Here is a 27,036-nt window from a genome sequence, read left to right as displayed (position 1 = left end):
AAATCACTAGCAAGAGGTCACAAAGCAAATTGTCAAGCGTCATCGTGTAGCACAAAGAGGCGGAGAGAGGCTTCAGAAACCTGGGAGTTGAAAAGGTCGATAATCTTGCGTAGGACTGGGTTATTGTTCAGCAGCACTGATGAAGACTTCGGGGATGGCAAGCACACAAGGACTGTAGTCGCTCGGTGCAGGTTCCGGTTGGTCGACGGGGTAGCCGGAAAGGCAGTCGGAATCCCTATGCCAACAGCCAGACATGTAGGTGACTGCATACGAGTACTCTTGAAGCCGTAATGCTTAGCGTCCAAGGCGACCCGTGGAAACTTTGAGCAGAGAGCGTGATGGTCTGTGACGACGGTAAATTGCCTGCCATACAGATAAGGGCGAAATTTTGCGACGGCCAAAACAAGAGCGAGGCACTCTCTGTAATCGAATAATTCCGCTCAGCGGCGGAAAGGAGGCGGCTGGCATACGCAATGACACAGTCCTGACCACGTAGACATTGAGCCAGAACAGCGCTGATGCCATGGCCACTGGTGTCTGTATGGGCTTCCGTTGGAACAGAATCATCAAAGTGAGCCAGAACAGGTGGCTTAGTGAGCATTTCAATGAGCTGCGAAAAGGCCGACGCTTGGGCAGAACCCCAGGTGAAGGCAACGTTTTTCTTTAGCAGGCATGTAAAATGCCATGCTATCTCTGCAGTCTTTCACAGAGCGACGAAAGAGCAGAGGCCAAAAATCTAGTGCACGTCTTCCGAAGAATGGTTCGTTGGAAAGTTGGTAACAGCGCGCATACTCTGGCAGGGTCAGGTCGGATACCGGCCGCATCAAAACGATGGCCAAGTACGGTGATCTCTCGACGCCCGAAATCGCATTTGGGGGATTTTAGTTGAAGCCGGGTGTTGGGAAATAGCTGCAAAATAGCCTATAGTCGTTGTAGATGACTGGGGAATGGGGGAGAAAAAACGACGACGGCGTCAAGGTAACATAAGCAAGCAGACCGCTTGAACCAGCGAAGGAGGGAGTCCTGAGGAGTAATGACGCTGGGGCATTACACAACCCAAAGGACATGACTTTAAACTAATGGAGCCCATCGGGTGTAACGAGGGCGGTCTTTTCGCGATCCTGCTCGTCAACGGCAATTTGCCAATAGCTGGACCGAAGATCTATGGAAGTACTTTTCGACATGCAGAGAGTCGAGTGCATCGTCTATTCGCGGCAAAAGGTGGACGTCCTGTTTTCTAATCTTGTTCAAGTGCGATAGTCGATACAGAACCGGGCCAGATGCTCTTTTTTTCTTACAGGCACCACAGGGGACGCCCAAGGACTCGCATATGGTTCAATGATGTCCTTAGTCAGCATTTTTCCCAACTTCTGTTTGGATGACACGGCGTTCGTACGCAGACATTCGGTAGGGGCGCCTAAGGATGGGTGTAGCATCCCCAGTATCGATGCGATGGGTTTGTCGGGCGAATATGGGGCGAAGGAAAATAAAAAAAAATTGCGGTAGGGTGCTAACAAGCTGCGAAGATCGGACTGAGAAGGAGACAGGTCAGGGGCAACCATACCGTCAGAAGGGTCGTCAAGCGTAATACGCGTGCCCTGGCTTGCAGGTGACGACTGTGGAGCATTGGAGCATCGGTAGTCAAGGTCAGAGGGTCGCGTGCGTCTAAAGATGACATGCTGCCCAACGTGATGCCTTATTCGGGAAGAAATTGTGGGCTGCGTCCAAAGTTGAGAATAGGTAAACACGCCCGGTTCTCCACAACAGTCACAACAGAGTGAGGGAGCGCAACACAACTCCTCAAAACAGCTTCGATAGAGAGGAAAATCACATAGTCACCGTCACAAACAGGGGCCCTGAGGTCAACGTGACATACGTCGCGGTAGCTGGTCGTAGACAAACAAACTCGCCGACACATAAACGCGATGGCGACTCGGTGTTGAGGTCGGGCACAGAAGGAAGTTTCAACTGTAGAAGGCCAGATGAGCAGTCAATGAGGGCAGAATGGGTGCTCAGGAAGTCATGGATGAGTATGACGTCATGGAGACACTTTTGTAGAATGGCGATAGAACTGAGGTCTGGTGGGCCAGCGAAGCTCACACGCGCAGTGCACATGCCACCGACGCAGGGAGTTCCGCCGTCGGCAACGCGAATGATAGGCGACGTGGCAGGCGTACGAACCTTGCGGAGACGACGAGAAAGGCGAGCACTCATGACAGGTAAGTTGCTCCTCAGTGTCTATGAGCGCCGAAACAGGCGCGCGTCCACTCTACGTGGGGGTTCTCCTCCCGTGCTCTTGGGACAAAGGAACGACAACACAGTGGTGCAAACAATCACACGGGCATTTATTGCACCTTTCATAGATCAATGCCTGCTGGCCGATTTGCTATCCACAAAACATGCCGATGGGCGCGCGACAAATCTAGAAGACCGACTCACCCCGACCGGATAGCGAGCGAATATGTTCGCCCCATGCTGGATCCCAACGCCTGGTCGTTCGCGTGTACGGTCATGCGAACGGTGGCGCGTTCGAAGGCGGCCACGCGAGACGGTCTCGCAGAAGCATGAATCGGCGCACACGCGGCACGGCACGTCCGCACTGCTTGCTGTTTCGAACCAAAAAGAGGGAGCCCCTTGTCTTTCCCGCACCCAAGTAACCCCGCAGCAGCGCAACACTCGCGCCATCTCTCGCACTGCGCTTGTACCACTCCGACCACCGCGGGTGCCAGGCCACGCGGCGAAGCCGCACTGCAGGAGCTATGCGGGAAAACAAGATATCAGGGGACGCGTGAGAGTCGCGCATCCCCACAACGCCCAAAAGGTTTTGTCGGGCAGCAAGGGTCAACAGAGGATTTCCGAGTCGGTTGGCCAAGGCAGCATCACCTCCAGGAGTTGCACTCGTGAATTTTCCGAAGATGGATGACGAGGGTATGGCGGCGGCGAGCGACGGGGCAGCGGAGAGCCAGAACGCCCGTTCTGCGGGGATGGCGAGCGGTCGTAGTGTGGAGTTTAGGCCGGCTAAAATCTCTGCCTTTCATTATAAAGGGTTCTCTCTCTCTCTCTCTCTCTGTCGAGGTAGGAACATCAGGGTGCGGTGGGCCATTGCGAGCACGAAACGAAGAGGACCGACTGTCTTCCGGGCGGTAACGGTACGCGGGACGAGGTGACGATGGCCAGCGATAGCGACAATGGCGGGAAATATAGCCTATATCCCATTGAAGGTGAAGCATATTAGCCTGTGATCACGCGTGCGTCACTGGTTTGGATAGCGGTATCCGGGATAGGTCGACTGTAGGCGAGGAGGTCGAAAGAAATTGCTGACCGCAAAGGGCTTTACAGCACTGATGCGATGAATGCCTCAGTTCGTCAACTCTCCGCGCATGACGGCTTGGATCAACGATACTGCCGGGCGGGACTCGTGACAAGAACGGGCCTGAGGAACAGATGGAGACGCGATCTCAATCTCACAGTACAAGCTTTCGGTAGCAGGCGGCTGGACGTCCTCACACGTTGAGGTAACGGCGGTGTTAGGGAGCCACACAAATTGTTGCGTGACACGACGGCTCTTCGCTTCCTCAAAGCGTCGGCACGCTTTTATGATGTCGTCGACGGTCGAGCAGTTCTTATATATCAGTAAATTAAAGGCGTCATCGACGATGCCTTCAAGTATGTGGCTCATTTTGTCAGCTCCAGGAATCTTGTTGTCAACCAGCTGACACAGAGCTAACACGTCCCGAACGTACACGAAAGGTGGTTCAGTTGCTGATTGGGCCCGGCACGAAAGTTCCTTCTTAGCGACTCGCTGGTGCCTCACTGGGTTCCCGAAGAGCTCATGTAGTTTTTGCTTGCAGGTGTCCCAACAAGTCAGTTCATCCTCGTGTGTTTGGAACCAAACACGGGCCGTTTTCTTGAGGTAGTAGATAACGTTAGCCAGCATGATGGTCGCGTCTTACCGGTTGTTCTTGCTGGCTCGCTCGTATTCGGTTAACCAGACTTCGACGTCCATGGAGTCAGTACCGGAGAAGGTACCAGGGTCTCGGCGCTTGGTCAGGACAACCTATGTTGTGGTAGCAAAGGCTGAGCCAGCGGGCCGCTCAGTCGGCATGGTTGTATGACCCAAAAGATGTCCGCTGCGAAGCTTCGTGGTGTCCTTCGGATATATCCCACGCCTCCACCAAATATGTTACAGAGAGATGTCAAAAAGGGGTTATGTGCAATATTTACACAGTGGCAGCGAGTGCCACCAGAGCAACAAACATGTGGATGTACGAGTTAGTTTCGTCATTTTTTTTAAGAGAAGATGGTACACCAGGTGAAACAAACAATGCCCTAAGAATCCACGTCCGTTGCTGGTTCAAAGACGGAAGGAGCGTCAGTGAAGGAGGAGTGACGCATGCGCAGAGGGCCGAAGAAGAGAGAGTAGCAGTATACCGGCGTGCCCGATATTTCCGAGCACAAATCACGATGGCAGACAGACGTGTGCTGACAACGTGGTCGCCAATGGAAGTGCGTCCTGCTATCGGGTATGAATGGGCACCTGCTCCCTGCATTGAAAGCCGCACTCGCGGGACGTCACTTCCAAAACAATGCTGAGGTGGAGCAGCCTGTGCGACAATTCCTTGCATCGCAGGGCACCGAGTTTTACCAGAGTGGTTTCTTCAAACGGATTGGACGCTACGACAAATGTCTCAATTTTGGTGGCGACTATGCGAAAAAATAGTGCAAGGTGTATAGTTCATTATGCCATGGTGTATTTTTTCTTGCAATAAAGATTCCGTGTGGAAATGAATGATGAAATTTACTTTCAGAACGTCCCTCGTACATGTATAGATGCAAATAAACTTGAATTGAATTAGATAGATAGATAGATAGATAGATAGATAGATAGATAGATAGATAGATAGATAGATAGATAGATAGATAGATAGATAGATAGATAGATAGATAGATAGATAGATAGATAGATAGATAGATAGATAGATAGATAGATAGATAGATAGATAGATAGATAGATAGATAGATAGATAGATAGATAGATAGATAGATAGATAGATAGATAGATAGATAGATAGATAGATAGATAGATAGATAGATAGATAGATAGATAGATAGATAGATAGATAGATAGATAGATAGATAGATAGATAGATAGATAGATAGATAGATAGATAGATAGATAGATAGATAGATAGATAGATAGATAGATAGATAGATAGATAGATAGATAGATAGATAGATAGATAGATAGATAGATAGATAGATAGATAGATAGATAGATAGATAGATAGATAGATAGATAGATAGATAGATAGATAGATAGATAGATAGATAGATAGATAGATAGATAGATAGATAGATAGATAGATAGATAGATAGATAGATAGATAGATAGATAGATAGATAGATAGATAGATAGATTTTATTAGAAAACCAGAGAATTTTACCGGCGCGTATACAACCGCTGGCTTGCTACTCTGTATAGGGATGGGGGAATGAGATTAAAAGATTTCAGAGGAGAGTGGGAGGCTCAATAATTTTTTTACAATGCGTGCCTATGGATGGCGAACTACTCGCATACGGAACATGAATGTATGTGCTCAGTGCTGTAATGTGTATAATAAATCGGTAGTGGTGCTTCTCGTGCCGAATGTTTCAGGCTGGTTATGGCGATTATGAAAACAAAGAAATTGTCAGAATACATGAATACATACGAAGCAACTACGTGTTAATCTATTCAACTATTCCGATGGGCTTATTTTTAAGAATTAGTGCAACAGCTCGACGTTGGGCAGGCTGAGCTAAAACAGTTAAATTGAATATTTACTGTAAATAAAGTCGCTCGGCTGTCGTTGCAACGCGCGAGCTTAAGAATTAAATAAACAAGTTTTGTTTGTGCTGTAGACGAGCTCTAGCTATATCACAGGCTATTTTTTCTTCATCTTGATGGTTCTTTCAGTTCATATTTCATATTTCTTTCAGTTCATATCAGTGCTCAAAAATCCTCAAACCCAAATTATTGCCCATCTAATTAGCGAAAAAAAAAGTAAATTGCAGGCTGTTTACTTCGGATAAAGGAGTGCGCTGACTTTTGGTGATCAGTAAAAAAAGTTATCTCGGAGTGACGCCGAAAATTCGGCGTCACTCATCCTCCTCCCTCTCTCGACACTGCTTTCAGTGGGTACAGCTTTCGATGGAACTCTCCCTGTCTGCGCAAGGCGTGACGTCACTGCGAGTGCCCCTCCCATCTTCCGCACCTCCGAAGTGGGCGCTGGTTGGCAAAAAACATATACAGCCGACCGGTTCTCTGCATAAAAGCGCTGCTTGTATCTAAGCTGCTATCGCAACTTTTGCATATTGCTATATTTTTCAAGTGACAGCATCATCGAACTGCGCTTATAAAGTAACCGTCCTCGTTTTTTTTCTTGGTAAGACAACGTATCGTTATTGGCGGCGAGGAGCTACGGAGTCGCCATCTATCGGAAGCGCCTCGCTGCCGTAGTACGAGGGATCATGCGGCGCGCTTCTCATAGGTTTTGCTGTCAGCGCTCACTGAAAACACCACGCGCGAGCTCTCCCGGACATTTGTGTAAGTACTTTCGAAACGAGAGAAGTTTTGTTACTGTCTAAATAATCTTGGGCAAACTGAAAGCACAGAATCGTTTACAGGCGCTACCTCTTTACCGAATACGTACAGTGAACGCCACTGCGCGCGGTCGCCGCGATGGAGTCTCCCGAACCGGCTTCTCGCGTGAAAGGTAGGTAAACGCTGAGAGCAAACTATGTGAAATATGTTGTTAGAGTGTTTGTATAACTAAATGGAGCATAACAGAATGAAGCCTCAATGCAGCGACCGACTGCGCGTCTGCATGCTTGTCCGCGCACTGTACCGCTTTCGCCACGTGCGCGTTTTCGCACCGTGCCATGAGCTTTAGGCCGCAGAATATGAGCATTTGACAGTATACAAGCAACCATTGTTGCGTTGGCGCTATCAGAGCTCTTCAAAAATAATTTCATTGTAGAGACTTCGACGCCTAGGGGACTGTGATGTGCCGTCGCGACGATTCAATCTTCTTTTCTTTTTTCTAAGTTCTTGGACGTTTCAATATTATTTCTCGAGTTGCGTCGCACTGTATGTTTATCGGTGTTCTCAGCGTGCGATTTCCCGCTGCTTCTTTTTTGTAATCCAGTGCATTGATTCATAACACAAACATGACCATATGTCATGCTTTCTTTTAATGTGCTTCTTACCGCTCCCTTTCCACTTCAGTGAACTTGCCAGTATCTATAGCATCGACAAATTCATAGACCAAACGGGCGAGCTTCTCAGTGCGCGTTTTCCGAACATAACAGACCCAGCGCCGTAGCAGAAATCTTCCTCGCGTCTGTGCTTGCTGCATACCCGAGTTGTAGCCGATGACTGTTTGCCGGTGTTATGTTTCGCGAGCCAAGCTTCACGCAACTTCTTGTCCTGCGGCTACGTATGTATAAGGCTGACACCGGGCTCCGTTGCGTACGTTCGGCACTGCGGCACCGAGCAGTAGCCTGCCATGTTGCGCGCCTTCAAAGGCAGCCACTACCTGTTGTAGTGCTTTCAAGCGTTGTAAAGGAGACACTCGAAGCGGGAAAATCTCGCCACTAAATGAGGACCGCAGCGTACGAGGGAACTTAAAGTCTCGTTTTCAGCTCGCTGCGGCGCTCCCGAAGCAGCCGACGCGGCCGCTATGCCCACGTGATTCCTAATAGCACGTCACGCCGACGGTGGCGCCAGCATTTCCAGTGGTGGAGCTCGAGGCCAATAGCTAAGAATGCCTTCTGCGTAGATGAAACAGCCACAATAATTGAATTACTCGTGTAGAGCAAATATTTTACCACGGAAGATGAACATTTACCCGGTGCCGGGTGACAACTTACTGAAATGACGGGTCTTCGAAAAAAAAATTGGATTGCATTGACATGAATGTACTTAATTTGCGTCAATTTGCACTCTAATCTTCAACGATATACACGATTAACCTCTTCTGCAACTAGCCATACCCTGTGGTGGCGCCTAAATTCCGGGGGGGGGGGGGACGAAGCGGAATGCAAGAACAGTGTTTACTGTGCCTTAGGTGCACGGTGAAAAACCGCAGGTGGTCAAAATTAATCCAGAGCTCTCCCTTAGAGCATTGTTCATAAGCCACTCTGCTAATTAGGGATGTTCACCATAGTTTAGTGAATTTCGCCCATTTGTCATCGCGATGCGAATGCACGAAGCGTATATAATACATAATTCGTTGCGCGGTAACTTCGCCATGGCTACTGCCTCGCTTTGCTGCTCTTGACTTTAGAAGACCCACTTTCGCGTGCTTTTGTGCACCATCAGAACTTAAATTTCGTGTCGTAAAGGTAAGTATAACAAGAAATCAAACGAGAACGTTCACTGCTTTAAGAGCCATGTGATGTGCGATAAAGCGCGATAATTTTAGTGGGTCGCCTTTTGTACAATCCCCGTGTGCAAAGGGTACACACGCAGCTTCGGCAATGGTAAGAACATGCTGGTATCTCATTTACAGTTATACCTTTAAGCCCGGTATACGATGCTCAAACAGTTCTCTTTTTTTCACCACACAACGCAGACGGCACTGAGATATACGCGTTCACTGATCATCGCGTCTCATTCATTCCCAACTGTACGAGAATGACGCGTCCTGAAGTTCTGTCAATGTCTGGTCACTGAGACTCTCCCTATTACACGTCATTAGCGTTAACAGTTTCGCAAACATGAGGCATTGCCAATCGCGCGTTACACGCACGCACGCACGCGCACACGCACGCGCACACACACACACACACACACACACACACACACACACACACACACACACACACACACACACACACACACACACACACACACACACACACACACACACACACACACACACACACACACACACACACACACACACACACACACACACACACACACACACACACACACACACACACACACACACACACACACACACGCACACGCACGCACGCACGCACGCACGCGCACACACACACGCGCACGCGCACGCGCACGCGCACACACACACACACACACACACACACACACACACACACACACACACACACACACACACACACACACCAATGTGGTCGATTTTCCTACGCTATGCAAAGTTTGTGGGCGAAGTTAAATGTAATATATGGACCAAATACAGCTTTTGTAAGGAATTCCGTCAGCAAGTGCTTGAAAGCGTTATATGGCCATTTTACGCCATGTTTCCTCGTGGCCCGAGGGAGCTCGATGTTGGAAAAGGTTGACATTTCGTAGGAATCGTAAGGGAAATGTGTAGCAAAACTTCAACGTTTCTCACTTAATTATAGGGCGTTAAAAATTATTTAATCCTCGCTTGTTCGTCGTATCAGACGCGCATGAGCTCATTGTATGGGCCCTTCGCCTGTCGCTGCGTGTTCTTTGCTGGACGTGGTGACAGAAGTTTCTTCGCGCGAGCAGTAGCGCGCAAGCAGAGAAGGCGTCGCAGGGCACAGCGGATCTATCGAAGCCACCGCATCCACGTCTGGAAGCACTGCCAAGAACTGGTGCCGGAACAGCTTGCTTTGTATTTCGGTGCTTTATGCATGGTTCGCCCGGTGTCCTTGATGAAGTATACGAGGCACCATTTTTAAAGCGATATTTCTATGTCTCACTGATTCGTCCGTGAGCGCCGAAAACGAACTGCAGGAAAGCCAACTTACGCATCTGCGTAGAACACAACAGCTTACATACGCAGTACCGTGCCAGCGCCGACCGGTCAGTGCCCGATGACGGCGTGAAGCGACGAGCTCGACAAGAGTAGCGCATGTGCACAAAGCGCAAGTTGCGCCTGCTAGGTATGACACCACCCCTGTCGCGATTAACTGAGCGTCCCTACTTATCGGAGACAGCAAGCGCGCGTAAACACGGGCTTGTATTAGGATCTGGAAAATACATTTCTAAACAAGCAATCAAATCACATATGCATAGCATCGGGTCGTTCAGCACCTCTTGGGTTTGTTGCGTGGTCGTTGGCTTTGGACTTTGATTCAGCTTATATTGGGGAAAAGCTTCGCGTTCAACCATCTTTCTTTAAGAAAGGGGCTTTGAATCTTGTTATGTTTTGTGAAAGAAATTAAGGGGGGCCAGGTAGTGGGTGATGTTGGTGTGTAGGAAAAGTTCAAAGTACGTTGGTAATTGTGGATTTGCATGCAAGCGCTCCGGAGCCTTGTGAGTGTGCTTTAATAGTGGCGCAGAATTTAACTCGTTGCCCCGGCTCGATAATTACAAATGCCAGCGAGGTCAACTTCAGCGGAAATGGGGTGGGGGAGGCTGTAGCAAGTCTGTGGACGAAGCTAAATGCGCATAAATGAAATAAAACCTTTGCGACAAATTTTTGACAAGTGTTCACAAGTGTCATACCGCCGTTAGCAACGATGATTCCGAGTGATTAAAAGAGCAACGAGGCACGCGCCCCGGGGTATACTGGCTTTGGACCTGAAAGGGGAGACCTTGTTGTCCAGCCCCGACCTACCGACCCAGCTCGCGCTGGCGGCTAGGGGCCAGGAACTGCTGGACGCATATGGGACCTGAGAAGAAGCTTCCACCCCATCTGGTGCCAGCGCGCACCAACCGTCACTAAGGGCTCAGTTCAAAAGTTGATTCTCTCTCTCCCCCGAGTGTTCCGAGATGACTCTACGTTACAGCTAGCTTATGTAGAAGCGCAATGCGCGTCGAGACGATAACGTTCGTCACGTAATTAGAATTGCCGCAAATAATTACTCCACCCTCGTTTTTACTCTTATGTGTTATACGAGGTTTGTAGTGCTTTATTATACGAGGCTTTCTCGGTGAAATAAGCAAGTCTCTCTCTCTCTCTCTCTCTCTCGTACACAGAGAGAGCAAGAACACGTGGATATTGGGATAACGCCACCTGAGTTTCCCTGTAGTTTATGAACAGAAAGCATATGCAGCCAAAGGCGAAAGAATTACATGGAGCGAATATACGGTGAATGCTAGCTAGCAAGTTCCAGGTCTCCGGTGATAACTTTATTTTGCGGCGTGTGGTTTCACTGCATCATTAGTATTACTGCGGTGAAGCCTGCTGTCAGGCAGCTAAGCAGAAGTTTCTAGAAACTGATCAGGGGCCGTATCCTGAAACGATCCACTTCGGCGATAGTTCGCCGTCAGGCGCGCGCTGATTGGTTGTTTTAGCGAAATCGGATGAGCTAAGTCATCTGATTTTGCATCCCCCCCCCCCCCTCTTCTAACCGCCTGGGTCCGTATTCAAGAACCCCGGCTGTTAGAAAGGGGAGGGGGGGGGGGGTGAAAACAGCAGATGACAACGGAGGAAGCGGCATCGTTACAGAACCGAAAAAAGAATTTGTCCTTATGGTTGTAGCGCAGGTAGCATCAAAAACAAGATGAGAACAACAAAAGTGGAGGCTGAATAGCCAATGAAACGAAGTGCTATTAAAAAAAGAATAGAACGTACTGAACTGGTCCTCCGATGTCACCGCGGCGCCATGACGACAGTTAAATAATTTCTGCGTAGCTTCATTACAGCCGCAATGTGGTCGATGTAATTTTTATTGTGCTGCTGCGGTGTTCACCGACATTCTTATGCGTTTAATCAAACTTGTTCGGTCGCGCATAAGCAATTGACGTTTAACACGACGGTTTTACTTCAGTGCACATACATATTCGCATTATACGCAGCGTGTAACAGTAGTTAAAGTGCGAATTGTCGAGACGGTTTGCTGTCCGTCGGAAGCGCTTGCCTCCGTCTGCGCGATCACATGCTAATGCGTGATAAACACGCATCAAGTTACAGATCCTTTGTTATTTTTGTAACACGCCTGATTGCCGAAAGAGGTGAATAACGGCGAACTTAAAATTCGGAAGTCTAGCCAAAAAGATGGGAAAGAAATCTTATGATATTTATGCAAACCTTTACTAGGCATGCACGCACTAAAACCGCTGAGAGAAAACCCGTAAGGTCCAGAAAAACATAACTCAAGTTTAGACAAGTTCACAAAAATATCGTCAAAAGTTTCAAGGCCTTCCACCTGATTCCGCTGATCCATACCGATTGAAGCTCAGAGCGATTTTGCTAACTACGCGTTTTTGCATGTCGTGCACACACTATTTCAGCTCTGTATTTACACAAGATCATTCGGCTCGTTCCAAGGTTTAACTAGATCCATCCTCTCGTCTGAAACAAGTGGCTTGGCACTGTTTCAGTGGCTCCGCATTTTCGAAAGTGGCTCGGCACTTTCGCTACGGCAAACTTAACCACAAACCCGCCGTGGTTGCTCAGTGGCTATGGTGTTAGGCTGCTGAGCACGAGGTCGCGGGTTCGAATCCCGGCCACGGCGGCCGCAATTCGATGGGGGCGAAATGCGAAAACACCCGTGTACTTAGGTGCACGTTAAAAAACCCCAGGTGGTCGAAATTTCCGGAGTCCCCCACTACGGCGTGCCTCATAATCAGAAAGTGGTTTTGGCACGTAAAACCCCATAATTAAACTTAACCACAAAGCCTATATCACGTGGTGCGGCTTTACTTGACATTTGGCGACCCGCCGCAGTGGCGTATCAGCTTTGCTGTTGTGCTGCTCAGCCTGAAGACGCGTACTCCCTGCGTTGGGTGCAGACGACCCCAGGTGGTCGAAATTAATCCGGAGTACGGGGTTGACCACGTTGCGGTTTTGGCACGTAAAACCTCAGAATTTAACTTGAATAATTAACATTACTTAAATTTAGTGGGTTGACTGCGTAATCGCTTGCTGGTCGCGAACCGATAACAATGTCAAGTGCGTCATCTGTATGTTTCACTCAATTGGTTCAGACTAGAGTGTACTAGAATACGATTGAGTGGCACTAGCGGCTGGGGCGGGGCACGCTTTGCAGTGAGGTGCGCGACGACGAAAAGTGCTGTGGCGGCGCTGCGATCGAATTGGATAGGGAGGCATCAAGGCCGCGCCGTTGGAAACTGCTGGCGATACTTGTCGGAATTCGTACTGCTTCGCGCGCTGGTATACGCGTTCAGACCGCTCAAACACTGTTTATAATTGCATATGACATGTATTTATGCCTTCGGAATAAATGCATTCCTTTTATTTATTTCACTTTATTTTGAATGCCACTCGGTGACTGCGCGTGCATTGCGGCCGCAGTATCGGCTTTCATCCTGCTACGTTGCTGTTCGGTTCCCTTTGGAGAACAAAAATTTTTCTTGTTCTTCAAGCAGCATGTGTCTCTAGTGTGTATATCTGTGCATAGAATTTTTCATCAGTAGGTCTTGCGAAACCGCAGATGGAAAAGCTTATGTAAACTTTTTGCTTGTCACTTCAAACAAATAAAACATATCTGCCCCACCCAGCGCCCTCTACTCAGATTGACGCGAAGTACTATTATCAAAAACAAAGAAAAAAAAGTTATCTGTTGCACTATTATAACGACAATAATGAAGCATTTAGAGGAACGGCATGTCTCACATACACGTAAACATATTTCTAGATCTGCCGTGTTCGTTGAAGAAGACAAGTGTGGTGCTACATTGGGCACCCAGTTTTAATGGGACTGTCAAAAAAATGTTTTCCTTGCCTTAATCAAGTTTGCAGATTTACAGGCTGTCCCTAAACGGGGCGCTTATGCTGATTGACAGCTAGGAAATTGTACACCAGGACCGATTAGCACGGGTCCGTTAATTCTCTCAGGAACCTCTGCGCGACAGCCACGGCTCTCCAGCGGCACAATCATTCGTACTCACTTGCATCCGCCTCTCACCTTCGAGACTTCAAAAGTGCTGTTATTCCTTACATTCGAACGCAAACGGCTATTCAATAATCTTTAATGGTAAATCCTCAAGTCGGATACGATCTGAATAGCAAATACCACTCGATTAGACTATATGTTTCTACTTCATTTCGTCTGTTGGCCCGTTGAAGCTGATCGCCAGACGAGCCACGGAGATTACATTGGTAAAGACTTCCCGGTCTCCCCGATTCAGTCTGAGTACACAGACAGCGTCTTTTCCCTAACATTGTTGTTCATGTTAACGTCCAATAATTGCCTTGAGTCCTTTTCTCGGCAAGTCCATTGGTTCACCTGGGGCTGGTGCAGCTTTCAAAAGAGACATTCTTATTCCGGTCGGGAGTTCTCACTTTTTTCATCTAGTGCATTTAGACTATTTGATAATCTTTCTTTTGAATATATGTTGTGGATCACATGTCTATGCACCCTTAGATTTATTTAGAGGTGCATTGGTCATCTGCATCTTTCCGCGCCAAGCGGTTAATGAATCTGGTTTATTTCACGGTAATATTGTTCTCCTTGATCATATCCCCTGATCAATATTCCACCAACAAGAAGCGCGCGTCAAATGACATGATATCAATAACATTTTCTTACGTAGCTTCATGTTGCAAATTGACGGCTTTAGTGACAAAAGTTACGTGTTATCTTAAAAATACCAGTTTACCTGGCTAAAACTACACTCTGAGAAGAGTTTACACCCTTTGGAGTGCCCCTTCTGCCACACAACAATAATCGTCATCTGCCTTGATGCGTTTCCTTTCTTTAACGCTGCGAGCCCGGTACTTTCCAGTAACGAACGGCATGCGCGTTATCAGCATGATAGCATTCCCGACAGGATAGTAGCGGGCACGGCGTTTTCAAGAAAGGAAACGCATCAAGGCAGATGACGATTATTGTTGTGTGGCAGAAGGGGCAATCCAAAGGGTGTAACTTTACCTAAGAGTGTAGAGTGTAGTTTCCCTAGCTTTACCGCAGCAAGCACATGCTTCTTCTTCCTTCTTATATCTCGCGTTATAGATGCGTGTTCTAAGGCATCCCGATCTCGCTTCGAAAAGTAATGAGCTTCCCTTTGAGTTATCATAAATGTTTTCTTTCCTTATTTCGTTTTTTCCTCTTAAGTAGTTACTCATGGCAGGTTTCTTTTCCATTGCCGCCACCCATGAGATTAATTCAGCCTCTCTGACTTTCCGCTTGACCTTCCTTGTTGCTGTGTTGCCCACCCCACAGGCCGCATACTTGCTGGTAAGCTTCCTAGTTCTTTTCCTCTACTGTGAATCAATGTTTTGCCTGTACAGATACATGAACACTCTCCCAGCCCATTTACTTTCTTTCATATTCCTCAGCCGTTCTTCATACTCAATTTTACTGCGAGCTTCCCTCACTTCAAAACTAGTCCAGCCCATGTCATCCTGCACAGCTTCATTTGTAGTCTTCGCGTGAGCGCCCAATGCGAGGCGACCCACTGACCTTTGGTTCCCGTCGAGTCCTGATTGTACCCCTGATGTAAAGCAAACAACCGCATTTCCAAAAGTAAGTCCTGGAATACAGTTCGCTCGCAGCGCCCTCGCACAATTTTTCCACACGCGGAGCCTCAGCGAGCGAGCGCCGTTTGGCCCACTCGACCATTGTCTAGTACACTCTCATTCAGACACGCAAATGTGTAACTTGCGCAGTTGTTTTGTGGAACCATGCAGTTGGCGCGCAAATGTGAAAACCTCAGGCGCCAGGGTTTCTGGATGTAATATCGTGACAAACTGGGAGACTTGGTTATTATGGCGCGAAGTTATTGCACAGAAGGGAAGCGCACTTGTACCTCCTGCTTTCCACCGTGTAGTGCATTGAGGAATGTGTGATTGCAGTAGCGATGATCGCAGCTCCGAGCATATAAAATAATACCACGTACTCGACAGTGTCCTTGAATCAGACTTGCACACGTTAGAGAAAAAAAGTAATTAATTTTAATTGCTATTACTTCTTGCAAAAATGATATTGCTAACAGTAGTCAATTACACGTGCGAACAAATTAATTGAGGAATTACTACAAAGTAATATATTACTTTTAGGTTACTCTCCTCCCGGCTTTTATCAATGCAACACAAATACAGTAAATGGATGGCTGGCCTGGTCGTTTCGCTGCGTCCACTGCAGCGTTTTATACACGTTGTTTATCTCCATTAACAATTTCCTTTCAAAATTTCAGTCTGTTATCTTCCCTAGTTTCGTTGCGAAGACATCAGCAGCGACGCGGAAAGCTCGCTCAATGTGCCCGATAAAGGGGACGGCGGTGCTGTAACGTGCCAGCACCTTGCGCCTAAGGTTGCAATGCTCGCATCTGCGTCCTCTGTGAAACGTTTACTGTTGCTCAGGAAAGATGTTCCCGGTATAGGGCCAATAAAAAGCCGAAAAAGTTGTTCGCAGGCGAATTCCTAGCACCAACGTCTGAATGGTCCACGGCTATCGAGTCATAGCAGTGCCAGTTAACTTCGTCGGTCAACATCTGGTGGAGCGCTGGGGGACATCCGGATTCGCCTGCGCGAACATGCGCATCCGAGCGCGAGGTTGCTCCGTGCTATTGCAGTGGCCGCCAAATCCAAGCTGCGCTGCCTGTTGAAAGCTTCTCGTCAATAAGGGAACTCGTTGCATGCGCCGATTACTGAAAAATAAATAAATAATTGAACTACAGGGATCGGTGCATAGGAAAAAAGAAGTAATCGATTAATTAAAGAAGTACCAAAAATGTAATTGAGTACATATGATTCGTTAATCCGTTGATTCCTCGGATGACGTTCAGTTTGCAGAAACAGTCCCTATATCTCAGTACAAATTAAATCTGAAACGTATGCAATCTACATTTCATGAAATGAAAGGCGGGTAACACGCCACCTATCGCCATGTTTTAAGGGCGAAACTACGCTCGTCGGTAAGAAGAGTTGAAAAGGGCGCGCCATTTATTGTAGCTCTCACCGTAACTGCGTATAGTAGATTTCAGAATGTTCTGTAAAAGGTCGCACACGTGACCGCCAAAGAGAGCGTGCGAGCTAGACACAGACGCGTGCTCGAAGTTCCTAACTGCTGAACACGCGACAAACACTGTTGTGAAGGGGGGTTTCATTGTACAAAGCTGGCGGTTTCCAAAACAAACAGATTACTGACGCTTAAGTATGCGGCGGTATGAGTTGCTCGTGAAGCGTTAAAAAAGTTACGAAAATAAAGGGTCGCGCAGGGAAGTGGGTTCTTCTACGGGCGCGCCAGACTTATCGTCACGTGCAGAACAAGGCCGTTAACTCCGCAGCGCAAGTTTCCCACCTCGCACGTACCTGTCGGCGAAGGCGATAGCGCAGCACCTCCAGACAACGAGGCGCGTTCGTTCGCTCCTGCACTGAAAACAGTCGGGTCAGAGTCCGCCGCGAGCCCAGTTATCGGTCACGTCCACCACGCCGAAAAGCGCGCAGCTCCGAAGCAGAGGCACCCAAGGGTCGACGCTTCGTTGCGAGCTTCGCTTGCGCCTCCCGAGAGTGGACTCGCCCGTTAGGTCGGGGACGTCGATACTCCGTTTGCCGTCTCCCTCTCTATTTAACCGTCCATTGCCTACGAAATCCTGCGCTTTCATGGACACCGGACTCACGGGAAAAAAAGCCACAGAAAAGGCGGTGGTTCTTTTTTAAACGACCAACTCACAATCTCTTCCGATGTCTTTCCAACTCTCGTGCAATAAAGCAGCGAAACAGTTTCCTACTGAAAACAATACGTAAGCTGATATGACATTTGACCGCGTCTTGTGCGCTTTTTATCGGTACGCAACTAACTGGCCCAAATCAACACCTCACTAAAGCGACGCGTGGCCCAATCAAGTGCCATTTTAGTAGAACATACACGAAGAAAATATGACCGATGGCTAGAAGATAACACGCGACGAAAAAAAAAATAACTTAGTGCCTTTCCACTCTGTGAAGAAGGATGACCAGCGAGGCTGTGTATGTGGACCCTTTAATGGCGAACTGCACCTCCGCCGCAGGTCGGCCCGTCATTGCACTATCTTCGGTATAGCGCAATGCCCGCGTATGGGGAGTGCTTACCGCCTGCTTCACCTACGCTGCGGGTCGGCCCGGCATTGCACCATCTTCGGTATCGGCCCACGTATGGGGAGTGCTTAACGCCTGACTAGCGAAGCTGTGTATGTGGGCCCTTTAATGGCGAACTGCACCTTCGCCACGGGTCGGCCCGGCATTGCACTATCTTCGGTATAGCGCAATGTCCGCGTATGGGGAGTGCTTACCGCCTGCTTCACCTACGCTGCGGGTCGGCCCGGCATTGCACTATCTTCGGTATCGGCCCACGTATGGGGAGTGCTTAACGCCTGACTAGCGAAGCTGTGTATGTGGGCCCTTTAATGGCGAACTGCACCTCCGCCGCGGGTCGGCCCGGCATTGCACTATCTTCGGTATAGTGCAATGCACACGTATAGGGGGCATTTTGCTTACCACAACGATACGAAAATTTCCTTGACGGTAGAGGTACACACATAGCTTCGCTGTAAAACACACATACCGAACTTGCTCGACGAACTAACTTACATTGCCTCATTTGCTCTCTAACTAACTTCCATTGCCTCATCAGCTGATCACGTCCAGCGACCCTTCGATTTAAGAGGCGCGGCCCACCTGTATATAGGATGCGCGGCCTCGGCGGCCGTTCGGCGATTGTGGCGAGGTTTTGGCACGTTGGAAACGCCCAGTTATCAAGCCTAATCCGGAGACATTTACTACGGCCTTTCTACCTCTGTTGCTTTGAGACTGCATTACGATCAATCAACGTCCCCTGGTTGCGACAAAATTGCAAGTTAGGGCTGGGCATTTGATTGATAAACCTATACATTAAATGATTAATTCTTCAATCGCTGTTAACATTTTTTTTTTTCACAATTGAGTGGTCGATGCCACGTGAGCAAAAACAGGCAATTGTCGGCAGAGACGTTATTGCTCCGCTTCCCAAACAGCGAGGTAAAGAACCACAGACTGAACCCTAGTATTCTAAATAAGCGTGCGTTAATCTCTGCTAGAAATCAGGACAAAATCAGATCCTGCGCGCTGCACTTCAATTCACGAAGCGGAACAAATGGTCAAATGAACACTCTCACTGCAGCGGGAGTCACGACTGCCTCTGTGTGGCTTTGATGCACTTGGTATGTGTCCTCACAAACAATTTGCCGCTCAGGTAAGGGCTATTAAGGGCTATTGACCGTAACATGGCTTTTTTTTTATTTGGTGGTTACGGCACAAATCTAGTCAGTTGATATTTTAGCTCACTTATGTAAGCCCACAAATATGATTAATCAATTAAAGGTTCCGATTATTCGTGCTTTTAGCCGAAATAATGGGAACCTCTTAATTGATTAATTGCACCCGGCCGGGCCCGGTGCAAGTTCGCAGACGTCAGTCTTTGCACAACACTCTTGCTTACATAAGTAGTAATGCGCGTTTTCCACACATAAGTAACTTATAGTTGCGCACTGCTACTTAGTTACGACATCCTTCCTTGTATACCGTACACACAAGAGGCGACCGGGGTGCATACTTGGAACCGGCGGCTTCACGGCAGAGCTCCCGGATACGCAGCCCCGGAGCTGTGGTTCAGCCTCTGCGTAATCGCAAGCTGCGCGCGCGCTCGTAAAAACGCGCTTACCGAGGCCGAAGTAGATGCTTCCGACGCAGCTCTGCACTGTTGGCTTGAGTCCCCTGGGCGCTATCTGCGTGCCGTAGGTGCCGATGGCGACCCACAGAAGGTGAAACGTCATGGCTTCAAGTCCTTCCAAGAGTATGCACCACAACGGATGCTGGCCGATGTATGAGTAGCCCACCAGCCTGGCGCAGTAAACCAGCCCGGACAGTGCAATGATATTCACGACGCCCAACTTGTCCATAAACCACTTGGTTTCATAGAGAAACAAGAAGCCGGCGAACCCGCCGATGGATATCGTCAGACCAAGAAGGTAGTTGGCGGCGCCTAGATCGAGCAGATACCAAAACAGAAAGTACTCGAGGAAACCGTAGACGCTTCCGAGGCACAGCACAAACAAGAAGAGGCTAAGGAATTGCGGCTGCTTCAAGAGTCGTCGGGCCTTGTAGAAGACGTTCTTGCCGGGAGTGGCCACTTGGATTTCTAGCACATACGTGAAGATCGCCGTGAGCACCGTGAAGACGTTGAACATGTAGAAAGCGGGCGAGTAGTCGAAGCCCGTGATGACGTGCTCGCTGCTGAGGTCGATGAAGAATCCCGACAGCGGCGCGCAGGACACGGAGCCCACGATGGCCCAGAAGCGCTGCCACGCGAAGCGTCCCTCGTGCGCGTGCACCATCGACACGGTCGTGGCGTCCACCAGCGTGAAGCATATGGAGACGAGCACCTGGAACACGATGCGCAGCAGGAAGTACACCGAGATGGTGACGCGCCGGTCGCTGCCCTCGGGCGGCGTGCACTCGGCGTGCCAGAAGTCGGCCGCTGACACGGCGTCCACTTCCTCCGTGTCCTCGACGGTGCACTTGAGCGAGCAGTTAGTGTGGTCCTGGTCCGGAAGGTGCTTGAGGCACGACACGTTGTGAAAAACCCTGCTCTCCCACGTGATGGCCGTCACCGGGTGCAGGCACAGGAGGTCGGGGTCCCTAGCAGGCTGCAGGTACAGGCCGAGAGACGTACTGCGCGCCAGCGTGTCGTTCTCGCTGACCACGTGGCACTCCTTGTTGCCGTAGTCGTCCGTGAAGCAGATGCCCGTCTCGTCGATGGCGTGCAGCCACTCCGTGTCCGGGCACTCCGGTCTGCAGTCCGAGAGCAGAACGGGCAGCGCCAGTCCTGGCGAGGGCTCGGGACACGCACCGTGCTCGTCGCCGCAGTGGTCCACCACCACTTCGAGCTGCAGCGACGGGCCGCAGTGCAAGTGGATCGCCGGCGGTGGCACGGGGGGTCCAAGGGCCTGTGGCACCAGCAGCAGGCTGGTGCCTGACAGCGCCGTCAGCATCAGGCTCCCCAGTAGCGCGCACTTGTAACTCCCATATTTGTCGCCCAGGAAGGTGGCCGCGTACGGCCCCAGAAGCTGGGCGAACGGCACGATGCTGTAGATGATGGCCGTTTCCTCCACGCTGAGTCCCAGCTGGCGCATGTGCACCGTCAAGAAGGGCAGCAAGCAGGCCGTACCTGCGAACGTCACGGGAGCGGCGCGCCGTCAGCCGTACCGCGCGCATTTCACAGGCGCTGCCACGGTCGCGTGACTACGCCTGATATGAAGCCACCAGGCGCACGTACCGATGGGCGACCTCGATCCGGTACAACCTCAGCGGCACTGTTGCTGCTCTCTTTTGTCACGAATAAGCTCTTAAGAACTTCTTGTTCTAAACAGGAAAAGGACCAACACAGAGAAAAAAAAAACGAGGTAGACGGAAAGAGCGCAGTTTTCGTCTACTTGGCTTTTATTTCCCGTGTTCGTTCTTTCGCACGCACAACTTTTCCTAACATACGTAGGCTGCCGCGGAAAGAGTGAGGTACTGAATGTCTCGGCTGCTTCACTTCAACCAGTTGTAATGTAAACGAAAAAGTGTGTGATGATAAAGGTAATGCTAACTCGACGTTTACCTTGGGTCCACGCCCCTACACAAATGCAAGGTGCAATTTACAGCATCTCGCCTTTGGCGGAAGAGTCTTCCGTGTGCAAGGCTGCCAACCTCCGAGACTATTTTCCCCCAACATGGATAAAAAAATTCGAGGATTTCGTTAGGTTCTTTCAAAATGTGGTTAAATTTGCCAATACAAATTCTCTAAACATAACTTTTCGTTGTTTAAAGAAATAGACTCAAAGTTTTACAGCTCTAACTTATTTCTAAGAACGCTGCAAAATACACAAATAATGAAGTCATGGTTTCAGGCTGAAATGATATCGCACTACGACTTGTGTTAGCAGAGCCCCCTGCTAGAAGTCTCCATATACACAGAAAAAGACGTGAGCACGTTTATACTTTGCTTTAGAACAGACTTGCTTTGCACGTAGAGCAAAGTGGCAAGTTAAACAAAACTTTATTATTCAAATTGTAAGGAACAGTGGTGCCGGACGTCCCTAACATTAGAATGTAACAGTGTGAAAACAGCGTGCCACTTATTGACGCCAATGTAAAGAATGTGACTTTTTTATATTTATTGCGTGTTTACTGACGCAGCGCCCCCACATTTACGCGCTTACACGTCATTTGCAGCGAAGCACGTTGGCATGTGGTCATTTTTCTTTCTTCCAAACCAAAACTCGGCCAAAGACATGACTACTGGGGCACTGTCTAAAGCTGCTCGGCGTAGGAGCGGTTTCCGGTAAATTTTAGTACACGCGTTTATAGTCGACTGTTTAACACCATGACCGCTTTGCCGTGCTCACAGCTAGGTATATTTGTAGGCTTACACCTAGATTTTCTCGTGCTGCTTTGTTTGGTGTTGCAGTTTCGCCGACTACAGATAAATATTTCATTCAGAATGCACTGGCATTGACGGCACGGCTAGAGGTACGAACGGCAAAATGGCAGTAACAGTACTTCGTTAAGGGCCCAGAGCATCCACACCTTGTCGTTTACTGCGCTTCAGTTACATGCTAGTGTGAATGTGATTTGTAGTAACTGAAACCAAATACGCCATCACGTCAACAGTTCTACTGTTTAAATGCCTCAACGCGAAATTTCCATTCCAACAAATTTTCAAATTTCCCTAAACAAGGCATAACATCCCTAGATCCTAGAAAATTTACCTAGAGTTGGCAGCACTGTCCCTGTGTTAACATGGATGCACGATCCATGAATAGAAGGCTTAGAGGACCCAAGGTTAAATATCAAATAAGTCTGTGATAAACTGTATTGTATAACGATGCATACACGACCCTTTCTTTGTTCTGAGCTGCTCGAACTGAACCTTCCGTTTAATTTTATCTTTTCAAACAGGATCAGCGATTCTGGTTATCGGGGGCACGCTGTGCAAGCGTATTAACGGCGCGAACGCTCATCCGAGGAACGTAACCAATAAACGTGCACAAGGAAACGTTTCCGCATTGTCTTGCGTATATGAAAGCAGTGCCTGGAATCAAGGAATGCAGAGAAACAAGTTCGTGTCCACTATCACGTGTTTCTCGTTCTCGCTGGTGAGGCACCCGCCGTGGTTGTTCAGTGGCTTCCTGCTGCTGCTCCTGAGGTCTAAAATTAGATTCCCCGTCGTGACGGCCCACTAAACTTGATGCAAGATCACGTATGTACCGAACTTTAGGGGGACGTTAAAGATGCTCACGTGGTCAAACTCAATACAGCGCCCTGGGCGTCTCTCATAGCCCCCACTGTTGTTCTGGAATGCTATCAGAGAGACATGACTCTCGTGAGCAGCTATAAATTAAATTAGACGTGCTGGCCACCAAGCTTTCAAGAACGACCATGACATTATACTTCAGTGGCTGCCGAGCCACTGTGGAATTACTAGCATTGACAGGGCAGACGAACAGGCGCGCTTGGTTCACCAACAAGACCAGTGCGTGCAAATGTCGCTGTCGAGAACCGATGCTGTGCGGCGACTATTCGGACTTGCTCGTTCTCACCACACTTCTACATTTAAACTCATGGACATCACCAGCTGGTGATTGCATTCCCTGGATCCTGGCTTGCGACTTGGCCTGCATGTCACCCGGACTATCCTGTCATGAAGCAATTTTAGCGGTCCGCCTGTCGCTGACGCATTCCGTACGGATATTCCTTCTTCGTTGAAAGGCCAACAGCGCTGCATGCTACTCTCGCGGATGTGATAACTATTGGCTTCGTGCGCGACCGATGGTGGCGCTGCGAACGGTGCTCCGGTGACGTCAGCTGGGGGACTCGCCTTTTGGCTGTTTCACATGCTGCGACTGCAACGACGAAAATCGGTGCTGTCGCACGCGTCGCAATGCGATTTTTAGAGGGCTCATTTCACATGATTGCGATTTCAACAATGCGACTGGTGCGACGCCCAGGGTTGCTGACTGCCAGGTTTCGTGGCACACGCTGCATAATTCTTTTATTGTAGTGAATAAAACGTTTACACTATAATATTATTGACTTCTCTTGATAAGAAGCAAATAATATGTACGTTTACTAATTTAAAAACGTTAGTTAAGATTTGTCTTGGAATGCGCGACGGCGGTTTCTGTAGTTCAGTGCGACATCGCGCACGTAAACAGCTGTTCGCAGGTGGTTCAGCGATTCTTTATGGTTCAGCGCTGTGTGTTGTCTTATCTACCTTCTATGACCGTTTCGTTCTGCCTGCGCTACAACAATCTACAAGATGACCTATCGACAAGTTCATATAGCTACCCTCACCGCTTATGCAGTATTCGGAATTCGGCTGCCACGAAGTTGTCGTGTCAGCCCAACAAGATCCTCGCGGTACCCGTGCTCGGCGTCAGCTCCTGGAGAAATGATGCGTGTATATTGCCCGTAATTGCGCTTATGTGGTGCCTGCTCCTAGCCATATTCTTGCGCCAAAAGCAACAAGAAGCACCAACCCGAAAGCCCGCGTGTGCCCCTGAACGAAGCCTCAAATGATCTGTGTGATTACTGGACGTGGAATGAAAATTGTGTTGTGAAATTCAACCTTAGCGCTAGCCTGGTTCATCCATCGCCGTGCTTGCGCTGCGAATATATATATATGGGAGCCCTGTCTAAACATTTCTAAAGGCGCAAAAGCCGACGCATCAAATGTTTCGAGCAGTTACCGTCACTTTTGTAGAAACCTGTACGTTGTAACACAGCATTATAAAAGACACGCTTCTCGTCCACTTTGTGTCTCGCGCTGGTAGTATACTCGAAACTTCTAACAAGAAGACCATATTAATACGCGCTCTTCATAATGCAGGATCGTAGGCCGACGGCAGGCGCACTTGCCGTAGAATTTTTCGGCTTTCTGCTCATCCTCGCACGCCGCTCACGGTTAGCCTGTTTTGTGGAAATAAATATTATTATTATATTATTAATGTTATAAAACATTATAGTTTCTTCGCTGTAATTTATAGCAATCATCCAGATTTCTTAAGCTAGTCATGCATTTAACATGTATTAGATCAACATTGTTACGACATGCTTATGGGAGTCATTTCAAACTAGGTTGCTCAGCCAGAGAAAGTAAAAATGCAAGTCTCAATGTTTATTCCAATTTAATATTCCTAAACAGATTATAGTGGCAGAATTTTATGCCTGCTTGCACTTCCTGCAATTCAATGTTCAGAGCTGGAAAAACTGATTCCTTTTCTTGTTGTCGAAAGGCTGATTCAATGTCGATAGCAAGCTATAATTATTCATTTCGAGAGTGTTAAGCAATTACTATATCTCTAAGCTTATCAATGCGTTTTTGTTCCACGATCACAATTAAGTTTTCTCTCTCCCTCTCATTGACAGCCATGGAATGAAACCGTTCACTTTCATAAGTATCAGGATGCAAACATTCTAGAGTTTGTCCTGAGCATTTGTCGGCATCCTATAGTGTGCATGTTTGTATCAAGTTCTGGTGTTACAATCGCAGTGATCTACACATATTGTTATAATGCAACAAACAAATTTATTTAACTTTGTTTTCAAATCTGCAATGTGGCCATGCAGTAACGACCACATTAATAAGCAAAAAAAAAAAAAAACTGCAGATGCAGTGTACGTGTTGGAATCTATGCGAAGTGAAGTTTTTGTCAAGTGGTCAATTAAATGCTGTTAAAGTAACTGCAATATATGCAGTTTGTCTTATTTTTAACATCCAACATGTCATCTTTTGCAAGGTTTGCTTATGCACCGCATATGTCACAACCTTAATGTCATGTAATCTTTATGCATTACACTGTTCACAAACCATACCGAAATGCAAACGGCAGTTAATGTACATGCACGCTGCGAGACATCAACACAGTGACGTTTGTTGAGCAAGGAATGGTGCGAGGTGTATGCAATGAATGAATGACGTGCTTATGTACTTATTTATTTATATACCTCGCAGGCTGCAAGGTTGGAGTATTATGCAAGGGGGAATAAAAAAGTTGTTACAAAAGGAAGAAGGGCACAACATTAAGAAAGAAAACAGCAATAAAAGCAGTACCAATACATTGCACCAACTAGCCCAACGTGTTTTACTGGCACAACATTATACAATACTTAACAACCAATAACAGAAAAAGTTACTGCCCATGCACCCTGTACAGACGGTAAACCAGCGAAGCTGAAATGTGCGGCCCCGGTGTTTATCACTGGGTTAATTCCAATGGTTTATTCAGGTCTTTCTATATTATTGGTTATGTCTGTGTTTCTTAATGAGGTTATGCACATGTTTGGCTTGGGTTTATCACATTGTTTATTTGGAATGCCACACATTGCACTTTGCAAGATCACCATCATGGAAAGTGCAATGAGTGGTTCATTGTGTTAATCCACGGGCCCATCAAAGTCTTTCTGAATTATGTTAGGCACTTGTGTTTTGTAATGCGTTAATCATAATGTTTATGACTCGGTTATGCACTGTAGTTACCAAGTGACACACCGGGGCTGCACATTTCATTTAATTAAATACAGGGACACATTTTCGAACCTATTGGGAAGTCGGAGAGAGACTGCTGCACGCGCGCTCTGCTGCTAGAGAGAAACGACGTCACTATCGGTCTAGCCAATGGCCCACCACACCTTTGCTGCGAGATAATAATGACATCATGATCTTGTCTTAACCCCACCTCCTCTGTGTCCCTTCCCTGCAATAATACGCAGATAAATGTATGGTTGAAATGCATAAGCATTTCTATGTCTACCCAACAAGAAATTTCTCTGTCCATCATGCAAGGCGAATGCAATGGCTCACACCCCTACAGTAGGGTTTTTGGGATCGGACCATGAGTGTTTCGCCTAGGCATATACAGCTTCACTGTAAAAAGAATGAACACCTTTCTGCTAGAGACCAAGACAATCATGAGGTGTATTAACAAATGAAAGTTTATTGAACATGCCGAGTAAATGCTGGTCGACAAGCAATAAATCGAATTTACACAAAAAGCAGAAGCAAGATCTGATGTGTTACCATACACCTCCCAACAGGAAACGCATCCATCTCTGAAAGTGTAACAGCGGCCATGCTGACACTAGATTCTCCCAGTGTCTTTGCACCTACAGCTTCCATGATTTCTCT

The 27,036-nt window shown here is 48.0% G+C and overlaps 1 protein-coding gene across 4 annotated transcripts in view; it reads right to left on the bottom strand.

Moving 5' to 3' along the window:
* The window catches only part of LOC126535941 (major facilitator superfamily domain-containing protein 6-like), a 103,110-nt gene that overhangs the window by 13,088 nt on the left and 62,986 nt on the right, over positions 1-27,036 (bottom strand). For 3 of the 4 annotated variants that reach the window (XM_055073358.2, XM_055073357.2, XM_072287734.1), the window contains exon 2: positions 19,528-21,033. In XM_055073358.2, coding sequence (XP_054929333.1) covers positions 19,528-21,033 — 1,506 coding nt within the window. Of the gene's footprint in view, positions 1-15,780; positions 16,499-19,527; positions 21,034-27,036 lie in introns of those variants that run through there. The other variant, XM_050182803.3, reaches the window with a different exon arrangement.

Source organism: Dermacentor andersoni, chromosome 4 (genome assembly GCF_023375885.2).
Source record: "Dermacentor andersoni chromosome 4, qqDerAnde1_hic_scaffold, whole genome shotgun sequence".
Lineage (NCBI taxonomy): Eukaryota > Metazoa > Arthropoda > Arachnida > Ixodida > Ixodidae > Dermacentor > Dermacentor andersoni.
This window is presented reverse-complemented; position numbering and strand designations above follow the sequence as displayed.